This window comes from Saccopteryx leptura, chromosome 2, assembly GCF_036850995.1.
Source record: "Saccopteryx leptura isolate mSacLep1 chromosome 2, mSacLep1_pri_phased_curated, whole genome shotgun sequence".
NCBI lineage: Eukaryota > Metazoa > Chordata > Mammalia > Chiroptera > Emballonuridae > Saccopteryx > Saccopteryx leptura.
Window position 1 is genome coordinate 292385443 of NC_089504.1, and position 14936 is coordinate 292400378.

At 35.7% G+C, this 14936-nt stretch overlaps 1 protein-coding gene across 2 annotated transcripts in view; it reads right to left on the reverse strand.

Moving 5' to 3' along the window:
• The window catches only part of PPP1R3A (protein phosphatase 1 regulatory subunit 3A), a 54737-nt gene extending 45269 nt beyond the window's left edge, over positions 1-9468 (reverse strand). For both annotated transcript variants that reach the window (XM_066362521.1, XM_066362520.1), the window contains exon 1: positions 8680-9468. In XM_066362521.1, coding sequence (XP_066218618.1) covers positions 8680-9464 — 785 coding nt within the window. In that variant the 5' untranslated portion in view covers positions 9465-9468. The remainder of the gene's footprint in view (positions 1-8679) is intronic.
• Positions 9469-14936: the final 5468 nt, after the last annotated feature.

Below are 14936 nucleotides of genomic sequence, written 5' to 3' on the forward strand. Positions count from 1 at the left end.
TGAGCTGTTTCTTCTCTGAATTTTGCATTAAAATACTGCAAACTCTTTTATTAATTTGCTAGTTAAAACCTCAAAGGAAAATCTAAAGTTATTGTGGTTATTTGACATACAAAATAAAAATCAGCAACAGAAACAATATAATCTTGTTAAATTTTAAAGTATGTATATAAGGATAGGGACTTCAACATTTCATTCAAGTGAGCATCAGAGTAAACAAATGACAACATGAAAGACATAGAGTAACATGAGTAGCTACGTAAAATGCATAGAATTTCCTATAGAATGCATTACTGAAGAACACTATCTTCCTAGGAGATAATTAAGAAGAGAATTTATAACCATTTGGTTTGAATAGTTTTCAGAATCATTCTGTCTGAAAACAAAGGATAAAATTAGATGGTATCTTTATAAAAATACAATTCAGTGAAAATTGTTAAGAAATCATTGGAAACAATGATTAAAACTTTATACTAAATACAATTTTATACACCTACTTAAAATTATATGTGTGGATTATATATTTTTTCTGCTACACGTGAATATGATTTTTAAAATTGTTCAAATTTTCTATTGATAAATGTTTAAAAGTTTTAAAATATAATAATATAGTATTATGAAATTATTTATAAACATTAATTCTCAAAACAAAATATTATCAAAATGTGATTTTTTTTTGCCTAGCTGTATTTCACATATAGTTTATGAGGTTAAGATTAGCCTGAGAAATTCTATATAATTTGGAGTTATGTGAAGATAACCACAGTGATTTTTAAGAATGAAAATCAACTAGGAGTTTTCTTACAGATTTTCTTACAGAGTCATTAGGGTAGGTTTGTATCATGCCTTAAATCAGAAGAACATCAGGTTTTAAATGGGTTCTAAAATCTGTTTCACTATTAGGAAAAGCATCTACTATTTGGCATGCTTTACAAATATAAACTGGGTAAATATTTTGATCTTTTTGACTACCACAAATTTCCAAAGGGATAAGCAAAATTCAAATCCACAGTGGCGCATAGAACTTCACTTCTAGTTGGCACTACCGTACAGCACACACAGACCATTTTCACAAGAACTTGATGGGGCAGGGAACAGTAAAATTTTATGACAGTTTTTTCCAGGTACAATTAGTCTCTCTCACTAAACAACACAGTAGAACAAGTTAGCAATTTATTTTCATTTGTCATAAAATCTTTAAAGACCGGGACCGTATGATGTAGGTTCCAGTTATTAACACTACAGGGACAGTTACCAAGAAATGTGAAAAGATTTGAGAGATGTTCTGAGTAGGCTTTTCTTTTTTATATAGTGGTAGGATACAGAGAATGCTTTAAAACAAAGGAATGGCCCAAATGCAATGGTGTATAATATATTTTCTTGGAGGAAAGGAATTATATAAAATTCAATTTTATCTTCTATTCAAAGACATGAAGACACGATAAGGTGAAATTGTGTGCATCTAACTCTGTTATTTTTAGGCCAAAGTACCATTAAGAACTCTAAGAAAAAAAAACACATTGTAGTTCATTTTTTAAAAAGTAGCAAGTGTCCAAATTATGAACAGATGATGTTTCAGAATCTTTTGTAACAAAAAAGTTGCTAGAATTTGGAAATAATTTTTCTCCATAGAAATAATGCCATAAATATTAGTTAGTTTTCCTGGTTAATGACTAAAAACTTATTGGACCTATGGCATAATTAATTTTGAAACTGTATTATCCTGGCTTCTGGCAGTAGAAATGATATTGAGAAAAACAGGCATTTCTTCATTACTCTCAGGAATAGAACTAGCTATATACAAAGTGTGGAATTTATCAGCTATGCCATTTTGAGTATCTACAGAGTATCAGAAATGGGGAGATGTATGTGTTAGCTGATATATTTCTTATAGCAATTCTGGCAAGTATAAATTATTATTTTACTCCTGAATAAAATGGATACAGAATATAATTTTTTCAAGTTTACACAGTAATTAGTAGGAATGAAAGCCCAAATTGTCCCCACATTAAAGCCTGTGCTATTCCCATTATGCCTCATGGTTTCTGAGTCCTCCTTCCCCTCAAATATACAGACACACACACACACATGCACACACACAAGCACACTCACACACTCCACACCCTGAGTCCTCAGGCTTCTACAGAGCCCTTACCATAATTGTGTACTCAAGTCTGTCTGAACCCTCATAGTGCTTTCTGCTCTACAGTTATGGATTTCCATGGTCTCAGTCTAAATTCCAAGCCCATTTGTGCAACTGACCCTTAATTGGGTGTAAGACAGAAACAACCCCTGACGTCCTAGAGGCGTCAGCGTTTAAAGAGAGGAAATTGTGTGTGTGTGTCATATATGTCTGTGTGCATACACACATAAAGGCACACATATATAATACACGCACACATAAATAGATGTATTTTCAAGCACAGTTTTAAAGAGAGTTATCATAGTAGAAAGGATCTTGATTCTGACAAGAGGCTGGGCAATGAGGCCTGCCTCAAATGTGTGCCCGTTAAGTCCCCTTCCCTTACATATTACTCCTGTTGAGGTGCTGGGATGAAAACTTGGAACAGGGCTGAGTTACAGTCAGCAGAATGGGAAGAAAGTGAAAAACTGTCCTAGTTCACAATCTGGTTTTTTTTTTTGTTTGTTTGTTTTTTAGTTCTTAGGCCCTGCTCTATCTTTTACAGGCTGCAGATGGGCTTTGGGTGGGAAATTAGGTACAGAGAGATCCCAGAGGATCATGTGAGGTATGAAATCCACAGGGATTCCCTTCTGCTAGAGCTTGAGAGAAACCCTGAATGATGAGACCCTTTTCTTCTCTCAGAAAAGGTTCAAAGTGGCTCTCGGGAAAGTCTATGTTGAAGAGAATGAATTTTACAAAACCAGAGAACCATGGAGCCCTGGTCGATCTCCAAGGAAACTCTAAGCTGTTTGGCTCCTTGCTGCAAACAGCTGGCAGCTCCCAAAAGTCCTCTTGATGGGTTCTTTGCAGCTGTGTTATGTGTTTCCATATGGCCTTGACAGAGGTCCCTCCACAATTAGTGTGGACTCAGAACAAGTTAGCTATGAAATACATTAAGTTCTAAAGGCCTCATGGGGCAATTTATACCTCTATGGACTATTTCCAGGATCCCAGATTATATTGTAAGTGTAAATTAAAGCGTAAATTAAGGAAGTCTCACAATTCAATGCCACTGGCTGAAACTGGAACACGACCATATCTTATGCCCTATTTTCTAACACTTTTCTTGGTCTCATTTTAATTTCACCTTCCTGACAGATAAACTCTCTGTAATCCTATATTAATGAATTAGAGAGCACTTTGTTCTATCCCATTCTTGAATTTTCCCAGTTCTATACTTCAGGTACAAAAAGTGACCACAGATCAATTTTATTCTTTACATTAAAGTTTTTCAGGAATCTATTTGCATTTACCTAGCCAAATTATAAATACAATTTCTCTATTGAAAGTAATAAATTGGTTTCACTTACTAAAATACAAAACCAGATGGAGTTAGTCTGTACCCAACAGTTGGGAACATACATTTAGCAGCTGGTGAAAGGAAAAAAAAAATGCTGAAAAGGTAATTCCCTTACTCAATACAGATCACACATTCTAGAAAACTCTAAATGCAATGTAAATGTTTCTTATTTTATTTGTGTATCCATGGCTTCCACTGTTTACCCAAAGAACCTGAGTTTGGCTTGGTGTTCTCTCTCTACCTCTCTGCTCTCATCCCCTGTGAGGCCTTTTCCCTGGGGCCTCTCCTTGTCTTCACAGGGTCTGGTTCCTGCCATGGTTCTTGGTTAGATACAGATGTCTAACAGCCCTTAAAGTGCTTTTGAAATGGGTTTTGGAACCTGCACAAGGATGGCCGTGATGTGTCTAGGAAACAATGCAAGTCCAAGAATTAGAAAATTAGCTGAACAAGATTATAGTTGGCTTTTTTTTTTTTAACAGAGACAGAGAGATAGTCAGAGAGAGGGATAGACAAGGACAGACAGACAGGAATGGATAGAGATGAGAAGCATCAATTATCAGTTTTTCGTTGAGAGACCTTAGTTGTTCATTGATTGCTTTCTCAAATGTGCCTTGACCGTGGGCCTTCAGCAGACGGAGTAACCCCTTGCTCGAGCCAGCAACCTTGAGTCCAAGCTGGTGAGCTTTGATCAAAGCAAATGAGCCCGCACTCAAGCTGGCGACCTCAGGGTCTCAAACCTGGGTCCTCCGCATCCCAGTCCTACACTCTATCCACTGTGCCACCGCCTGGTCAGGCATATAGTTGGCTTTTGATGACTATTCAATATATGCCCAACAGGTACTGAAATTTTTAAAAATATAAGCTCATTTTACTTTTAATTTAATCAACACAACATCAGGCATTGTCACTCCCTATATAGGGGAGTTAACTGAGGCTTTGAGAAATTAAGTTACATGTCCTGGCCACATAGCTCCTAAGTATAATTTCTGGAATTAATGTACATTTCAATGGCAAAATTAATGCCTTTTTAAACCTTTACTATCTGATCCTCCATTATTTCAGCTATTAAATATGGAAATATTAAGTCATTAAGATCTCTTCCAACTTTAAGATATTCCAGATAAAAGGTGACACACATTTCAGAAAATTTGCAATTCAGTTAGTTTTGCTTATTTATTAAGTCCTGCAAGAGATAAAGAACTGGCTCTCAAAAGCTAAACATTTGCCTGACCTGTGGTGGAGCAGTGGGATAAAGCATCGACCTGGAAATGCTGAGGTCGCCGGTTTGAAACCCTGGGCTTGCCCGGTCAAGGCACATATGGGAGTTGATGCTTCCTGCTCTTCCCCCCTTCTCTCTCTGTCTCTCTCTCTCTCTCCCCCCCTCTCTCCTTTCTATAAAAAAAAATGAATAAATTTAAAAAAAATTAAAAAAAAAAAGCTGAACCTTTAAGAACACTGAAAGAAAAGAGGAGAGGACTTTTGGGCAGGGTGAGCCTTCCAGGGTTTTTCAAATCCACCTACAGGTGGATTTAGCCTTATCTTTTTAGAGCACTTAATATTTATGAATAACTTACTATGTACCAGACACTGTGTCAAAAGCTTGTATGTATCATCTATGTATCTCAAAAACCCCTATGGGGTATTATTATTATTATTCCTAATTAACAGATGAGGAAACAGAGTTTAAGTTGCTCAAGGTCACCCAGTTAGCATGTGATAAAGCTTGGACTCAAAGCCAGATATGTTTGACTCTGAAGCTCATAATTTTAACTTTGAGCTTATCTGCTTCTTTATGCTATTTTAGGCTACTTATCTATGTACATTTAATGTCAATTATATCAAAGTCATTTATTCCTTTCAAAATAAAGCTCTTGGGTTATAGATCAGCCATCTGCATAGTTTGTCCGCACATACTCCGGTGCCATACCTGTGATAACACTTAGCAAGTATCTCATGATGTGTGCCTTATTGGTGCAATTAAATACTTTTGGGTCCCTCTTAGTGACGTGCCTTTGAGTTACAGACTGCTTTCCTCTCCTTTTAGGCGTTTCTTTTTGTCCAAAATGGATAGATTAACAAGCATCACAGAAAATAAACAACCACATCAATGTGGAGCTTTGTAAACTCTGATTTGAAAAAAAGAAAAAGAAAAAAATCTCTGTAGAAAAGGATATATTGTTTAGGGTATTAACTGAAATCCTACCTTCCTAAATGGGTTCCCACAGTTTATCCTAAACTTATTGACACTCTCAGAAGATATAATCTCCAAGACACTGATAGCAAATTAACTTTGGTATTAAGAGGAATTCAAGTTAGATATTACTCTCTACATGAAGACAACTTGATTTTCTTCCAACTCTGACTTATACACTACTATTAATCTACTTGCATGCATGAAGCTAAAATTCACACACATTTCCTTCTGTATTTATCTTCAGACACGAGTGACCTCCAAATTAAGCTCCACAGGAAGTATGAGAATGGTTTTCAAAAGCCCATTTAGATTCTGTAACTCTTTAGGAAAAAGTGGATATTTTAGAGGCTATCATTTTTTTATATCAAATAAGTATGAGTTTATTTTTATGTTAGCCAAGTACATGTTTTATAAAATAGCACTAATAAGATGTGCCATTTTTACCTAACCAAATTCTTTGCAATAAAATCCAACTGTAATATTCATTTAGAAATTTGATAATGCTCTCTTGTGTGAGTTTTGGAAATATTTGAAACTCCACTGCATATAAATTATATCATGGAAAAGCTGTATAAATATTCTATAGTGGCACATTCTGTTCCAAGGACCTGTCAGGATTTCCTTTATGCACTCCATTTTGAGTGGTATATAAATCAGATGTAAAAATTCCTGTTGGACTGAAAATCAGCACAAAAGGCCTCCTCCAAAGGCAAACACTTTTTTCCAAAATCAGGTTTGAATTATGTTGGTGATTTTTAAGTTATAGAAGTGCAAAAAATATATTTGTGGTTTTGAAGGAGAGAGTATTTTTCCACTTTTATAACTCATTAGGAAACTTTACAGGCTTTTAGACCATTTTGTGGTTTAGTTCTTCTCAGGTTTTTCCCAAAAGCAGTATTAAAACTTGAATGGTGTTTGCTATGACTCTAACGATTCCTGTTCTGAATACAAATATGCACATGGATATATAAACATATATAGTTATGCATATCTTAGATCATAAGTTCTAATAACATAGACACTGGGACAGATTAGGTCTATCATTTGCCTATTTTGTTGTTGATGGCAAATGAAAGTTTGGTTTATCAAAGGAGTCCTCATCTATACTATGGTTCAACATGTATTGCTCGTAATTTTAAAACTGCATTTTTAACTTACAGAAAAGTCCTGAGTCAAACACTGCTTGTTTTATAAGCCCTTTGATAATAAGGCTATGCCTTTTCTAAATTTTGCTTTCCTCTAACATACAGAGCAATTTAGTTTGTTTAGTAGATATGATTATCTCATTTGGGAAGTATTTAATGTATGTTTATGTATAAAAATTAGTTTGTAAATAGTGGTGAACTTAGTTTGTAGGACTAACGTGTTGCTGAGTAATTTCATAAATGTCTGAATTATTATTTTAGCATATTTAGAAATTTTAATTATATATTTTTTCTTAATAACATCAGTTGAAATCTGAAAAAGCTTTCTTTGGACCAAAAAGAAAATGGTATAATTCAAATATTTAAGTAAGCCAATCCTTCAAATTACTTTAAAGGAAAATGAAAATAGAAATATTTTAATGGTTGAATTGCTTCCATCTATATTATATTTACTTCATTAATGCATTAGACTTACATATTTAATGTAGGCATTAAAGCATAAAGAAGTTTAAAATTTCCCAGTATCATTTCTTAAGTTTTTATTTAATTCTGCTTAGAATCTGGGTGTCTTGATCCCTAATACAGTTACCTTTTTAACATATTATACTATTTCTGGTACAGTTACTAAAATCTTTGGGACTTGACAGTTTGGACAACCCAAAGGATAATCAAACATTTGCCTGTAGCTGGTGGAGCACTGTGGACTTTCCTATTGGGACATTGCAGAGAAGAAGGGATCTGTCTCTTCCTGGATGTTTTATCTACCAAACTAGTGTCATGGAAATTGGCCAGCTCTACAATAAAACCAGTTTTCTTCCTTTCTTTCTTTCTTTCTTTCTTTCTTTCTTTCTTTCTTTCTTTCTTTCTTTCTTTCTTTCTTTCTTCCTTCCTTCCTTCCTTCCTTCCTTCCTTCCTTCCTTCCTTCCTTCCTTCCTTCCTTCCTTTCTTTCTTTCTTTCTTTCTTTCTTTCTTTCTTTCTTTCTTTCTTTCTTTCTTTCTTTCTTTCTTTCTTCCTTTCTTTCTTTCTTTCTTTTCTTTCTTTCTTTTTTGTCTTTCTTTCTTCCTTTCCTTCTCTTTCTCTCTCTTTCTCTCTTTCTTTCTTTCTTTCTTTCTTTCTTTTTTCATATTAATAGGAGAGTAAGTTTACTAATGAGGGGTTATATTCCAAATCTTAAATGTATAAGCTGAATATTTTTATTTTAAGTTAGATCTTTTTTATTCTGCTCTATTTCCTTTTAAGAAATTATACTACTTTTTGTTCCATGTTACATTTGGTTATAATCTTATTATAAAGCTTTATGTGTAATTCATACATTACTCATATGTTTATGTCTTTCTCTTAGCTTATTATTAAAGTCACAGCTTTTATGATTTAACTTAACATGTATCACTCCAAACAAAAATCTTTGCAGCTTGTAAGGGAAGTCTAAAAATCTCTGAGCACTAGGCACATTGAAACACAGTTTTATGTTGATTAGAAATGTTTTAAAGTACAGCAAAGACATTTAAAACACGATGGAAATAAATATACTTTAAATGACAAAATAAAGACTTTTACAAATTAAGAATCTAGATCCCATAGTTTGAACTTATACAATTTATCTCATTAGGCAAGCAATATACACATTGCACTCCCTTCTCCATCTATTACATTATACCATAATTTTACTAACATTTGGAGAGGAGAAAATACAGTGCTATTATTTGAATAGCATTGACCTTGTTAAGGCCCAGCAGCATTGTTTTATATAAAACAGGCAGTATATTTTAAAACAGAATAGCTATCTCTTAAAAGCATATATATTAAACAATTACAAACTTTAAGATTATAAAGAGAAAAGAATGTAACACATATTCTCACCTTGACTTTACCTTTAAGCAGCCTTTTATTTGCCTATTAGGAACTTCTTCTGAAGGTTTTACAGGCTTCAGCTCTTGTTCTTTCTTTTGACAAATCAATATATAATTTGTGCCATTATTATTTGACCAAAATGTACCAACAGAAGTTTCATAACGTATACAAAACTCGACTTTACCGCCATCTTTTTGATAAGGAGGAACCAATGAAATTTTAAAAGAGAACTGGTCAGTTTCACCATCACAGGAATTTGGAACATATTCTGCTAAAATGTCAAAATGTGTCTGCCAGTTATCTAAGGACATTCTCACATATACTAATTTCTCAAAAGAAATATTTAAAACTCGAATAATACCCTTCATACTTGTAGACCCAGGGAGATACTCAGCTGATTCCAAAATCGCTTTCTGTACTTGAAGTTGCTGCATAAGATCTTCTGAAGAAGGCAAGTCAAATAGTGGAGATAAAACATATTCTTCTGGGTAGAAAGTGTCCTTTGGTAAGTCGAAATTGGGTAAAACACCTGGTAAATCCCAGCAATCAAATTCTTTGACAGATACAAGATTGAATCCAAAGGTGTCAGCAAATGAAACTCTTCTTGTTCTGGAAGATGGAATGTCTAGATACATATCTTCAGAAGAATCAGAACCTTGTCTACTAGGTTGAGGGGAGAAACCGGGTTTGAACGTAGCTTTAACTTCTTCATCTTCAGAAAGAGGATCAGATAAATTAGGAACTCCTAAAAAGTTATCTTTGTTAATTTGACTAGTTTCTTCAGAAGGCTCCATTGGGCTCTCTGATATCAACTAAGGGAGAACTGTACAACTTAGTACAGGCTGATATTTGAGATAGAGAAGCTAAAATAAGTATAATGTTACAGTTGACATTACAAGAAGAAGTCAGCTCTATAAATAGGTGCTTTGGAGTGTAAACTATGCCAGCTTGCCTCCAAAGGCCTTTAATATGATAACATCCATGTTACTCTCCCGAGTATGTTTCAGATTTAACTTTTAGTTTTTAAAGTTGCATGTGTTTATGAGATGAATTGCAAAGAAACATTTTGCTGTGTTAGAAAATATGACACTTAAGAATAAAAATATTGTTTTATCCAGTTATTAAAAATAAAATCTTGGGCTATTTATTTTAAAAGAAAATAAATGTACTATCATAATACTAAATATGTAGTTTGGGTTAAACCAATCCATTGGAACAGGCAAGCACAATAGAAGAGAATAAGAACATTTATAGAACTGAAAATATCCAGTTCCTAATAATAATAAAAGGTACCATTTACTGGGACTTATAATGTAAAATGTGGACTATAATATACTTAAATAGAAGTGCTGGGACATATGAAGAAGAAAACATGATTTAGATGGAGAAGATATCATTTGAAATAAACCATGAGGGGGCAGGTATGATATCAACATGCAGGGTTGAAGTGAAGTGGATTTTCCAAGTAGAAGAAGTAGTGTGAGTTAAGGTCTCTAGAACAAATAACTAGTTGAATGCATTATTTTAAACATTCATTTGTTTTTTAAAATTAAGCCATGATAAAATACAACACTTAATGTATTATTGACTTGAAAATATAAGTGAGCAATGATAATTCTTTTCCAGGAATAAATTAGTTATGTAGAATAAAATGTTTATTTTTAGCAAAATTTTATTTTATACCCACAAAACACAAGCTACTCACATCTTGGTATCTAAACAGTTGCTCTCATGTGAATTTTAAAGTGTGAGAAACCTGTTTAGATTCTCATAGACTTTTTTTGTGTTAATGTAAAACCAACTTTGGGGATAGTAATTGAGTAAAACCCTATAACTAATTTAAGCATACATATGCTTTTACCCAGAATGCTTCAGCTAGAAATCTGCCCTATCAGTATGGGATAAGTATGCAGAGATAAATATAAATATATGTTCATAACAAAACTATTTTAAAACTCTAGTAATATCCATCAAAGAATGTTTTAGTCATCAAAAGAATTAAAGTAGCACTTTTTGTGTTAAAATGAAAAGATAACCAAGATAAATGGCTAAGTAAAAAAAAAAATGGTGTGCACATATACATGCATAGAAAATTTCAGGAAAGACCAGAAACAATTAGCAGTGATTATCTCTAGCCGCAGAGGTGGAAGATTATAGAAGAAAAGGGACTTATTTATTTCAGTCCAAAATCTACTATACTGTTTGAAATGCTATACATGAACAAGACTTTTTTTCTAATTATCTTCAAACTTAAATAAAACATGTTTGAGAGTCAAAGATGGCTGAAGAGTAGAAGGAAGCTACATTCACCTTGTTCCTGGCCCCAAACAGGATTTATATGTAAATTATAGAGTAATCAACCTGAATAACCAATTGAAGGCTAGCTGAGCTGAAAAATGATAACCAAGGATTTACAGAAGCCTCACAGAGACTGGTAAGAAAGGCAGAGAAGTGGAAAGAGCTGATCCCACACCCATGTGTGGTGGCTGAGATACTGGAGGATACATTGGCTGTAACCAGACCCCGCCCCCCACCAGGAGCATGAAGTCTCAAACCCATGCAGGGACCCTCAATTGAGGAACAGAGATGGGAAGAAGAGCCTACATACCATCTGGTGGTGAAAAAATCAGTGAGGAAATCAGTCTCCTTGGGAGAGAAGGGAGTCTACTAGAGATCCTGATACCAACTTCCCAGGGTCAAAGACTCTGATTGTTACACCATCAGTCTGCTAGTCTAGGAGTGCACTGCTAGAGTGACATTAGTCTTCCATGTTTTGGTTTTAAAGGGGGGGAATGCAGGCTTCTCCCACCAGGAATCTTTGGGGTACTCTTCATCTGGAGAAACTCTTGGCAGAGAATCAGACAGCGATTGAACTATGTAGCTTTAGAATGGAGACCATTATTCCCCACCTTAAGCACATAGCTGGTGCCTTCTGCCTCATGTGTTGGATCACCGGTCTGCTCTGCCACTACTGAGTTCAGTTGCACAGGGGGATCAGAGTGTTTCACAGAGCTGGGACATTGGAGTGCTGTCTCCTGGGGAGGTTTGTGTCTAAGAATCATACAGGCAGGTGCTACCCTTACCAAAGGGGCCACTACTATTTCACCTGTGAGTTCAGCCTGTGCTATCTGGGAAAGGGAAAGATGTACCCATCTCCTTCCTATAGGCTTGCTATCACCACTCCCAAAGGGAAACTCTTTGGATCTGCCCTTCTAATTCCCAGTAGCCCTGCCTTGATGAGTTCAGTTCCATGAGGAGAAGGGTGTGATGCCTGGAGCTGGGACAATCAAAGTGTGTCTCCCTCAGAGGTTATTGTCTGGAACCATACAGAATAAATGATCCCCTGCTGTGGACTCAGTGGGCACCACCCCCAACTAGGGACTATTTGATCTGTCTACCCAAGCCTGAAGACTCTGTCCTGCTGAGCTTGCTCTTAAACAGAGGACAGTTGGTTACACCTAAACTGAACCCAGGGTGTGCTCCACTGGGAGAGCTAGAATTGGAGATTCTGGCACAAATGAAGAAGTTTGGCTCTGGAGTAAGGGACCATTTTCACCTCACTGAGTGTCTTGCCATGTAGCCCCAAAGTAGGGGACCCACTAGTCCGGTCCTCTTGCCCCTGGCTTCCCAGCACGACTGAGCTCATAATCTGAAGCTCATAACCTGTGGAAATGTCTGTGAGGTAAATCTAGCCTGAACAACTCTACAATCTTTCTTTGAAGTACTCTGGAAGGCAGAGGGGAAAGCAGAATGCCTGAGAGGTTGAGCAGACTTCATGGAACCTTGGACGTTTTATAAACCTGCCTCAGTTTTCACTAAAAGGAGCAGACACTTGTATACAGATCAACAGTAAAAAGCATGGCAGCTCCTAACAGGTAGCCCAAAGCAGGTTACACACAACATTACTTATTGACTTGTACATAATTCTTGCCCAAATGGATCCAGATCCAACACAACCAGTGGCAGGTTTCAGACCACACCAGAACTTAATCTAACTAGTCATACAGGCAAGGAATCTGGCAGGCATAAGATCCTACTGGGAATAACACTGCTTCAAGGGTAGCCACTGCACAGCAAATTATATATGGTGATTGAAGTTTATCATTGTAATCAGTCAATCTAAAGGGTTAACTTCCCCCAAGAAAGGGTAAATAGTATTCAAAACTCAAGTACAGCAGGCAGGGATACATAACCCACAAGAAACATTCTTGGTGCACCAAGCTTAGGTGATCTGGAAGATTGTGCCACTGAACCCAACAAGACATGTACATTATAAAGCCATCATAACAATCTCAGGAGTCATGGAGATCTACCTAATACACAGAAACAAAATGAAGAGACAAAGAAATATGTCCCAAATGAAAGAACAGGAGAAGTCCTCAGGGAAAATAATTAAATAAAATGGAAACAACCAAGGTACCAGATGCAGAGTTTAAAATAATGATTATTGGGATGTTCAAAGACCTTAGGGAAAGAATGGATGACCTCAGTGAGAGCTTAAACAAAGAGATAAAAATCCTAATAAAAGACATAGAAAATTTTTTTTAAAAAAGTCATAAATGAAGAATACAATATCTGAAATGAAGAATACACTACACAGAATCAACAGCAGGTCAGAAGAAGCAGAGATTGAGTCATTGATTTAGTAGACAAGATAACAGAAAGCCCTCAAGCAGAGTATCAAATGGAAACAATAAATTTAAAAAATGAGTAAAGTCTAAGAGACCTCTGGGACATCACTAAACATAACAAAATCCACATCATAAGAATACCAAAAGGAAAAGAGAATGATCAAGGAATCTAGACCTGTTTGAAGAAATAATGGCTGAAAACTTTTCTAACCTGGTGAAGGAGAAAGTCACACAAATTCAAGAAGCACAGAGTCCCAATCAAAATTAATTCAAAGAGACCTACACCAAGACACATAATTAAAATAGCAAGAGTTAAAGACAAAGAGAGAATCTTAATAGCAGCAAGAGAAAAAGAGTTAGTTACCCACAAGGGAGCTTTTATAAGGTTATCAGTTGATTTGTAAACAGAAACACCTCAGGCTGGAAGGGATTGGCATGAAATATCAAAAAAAAAAAAAAAAAGGCAATCATAAAACAAACATAGCAAGAGTAATAGTAGTGTGAGAGATACCTCTGATCTCTCTCCTTGAAATTTCAACAAAGTGAGCAGGTATAATGCTGCAAAGCAAAACAAGCTGGGCTTGCAGGCTTGTTTGAAAGATCTACACACTGAATGGACTAAAGGTGGGAAGGGTTGAGAAGGTGGGCAGAAGATAAGATGCACTCATGATGGGCTCCAAAGTGGAAAAAGGCCCTGATTGTCTGGGATTTCATCCACTGTGGCTTAGGAAAGGAGGGAAACCCAAGTGACTGTTTTTTGTTTGTTTGTTCGTTTTTTATCTGCCAGGGCTCCAGAGAGAGGAAAAGCCTTGAGTGACTGGATTGCCTTCTGACAGGAGGAGCTGTGAGATTGAAGGGCAGAGGGGGAAATACTAAACCAAAGTGGTGGCAGAAAGACGAGTCACGTCCAGTGTACCCACAGTCTGCCCACAGCTTTCACTTGACACAGAGACAGAGAAAACCAAAGTATGGCCCCCAGCCTCCCAGATGCCACCTCCCTCACCTCCCATGGTACTGAGAGTGGCAATGACGAACCCAACAGTTAACTCTCCAGAGACACTCTCTCCACTGAAGAACAGAGGTGCTCTACAGCTGGTCGCCTGGTCTGATGAGACACAGGGAAGAGCACCCAGAGTCTTGAAATCATCATTGCTGCTAAAGTTGTAAAGCTGTAAAGTAGTACAGCCCTCACAACATGCCCCACCCACCAATATAACTGTGACTCTGCCTACATCATTGGGACAGCTATATCTCAGGAGAGGTCAGCCCAGGAATTTTAGAGCTAATTCTTGTAACACAGTGACACCTACTGGAAAAAAAACAAAAATACCTCAAAACTGAAACACTATTTTTCTTTTATTCCTCTTTTCCTTTATTCTTTTGAATTTTATTTTATTTATTTTTATATTTCTTACTCTTATTTTTTAGGTGTTTTGTGTGTTTTTTATTTTTATTTTGGTTTTTACTGTTTTTTGTGGTTTTTCTTTTTTGTCAATATTTTAAAACTTTTTATAGTTTTCATTTTGTTATTTAATTTTACTTTTAATATTTTAAATTATTTTTTTAGAGTTTTCAACAATACTATGTTCAAATGCCAACAAGAAAGAAGAAATTGAATATCATAGCTACACAAGA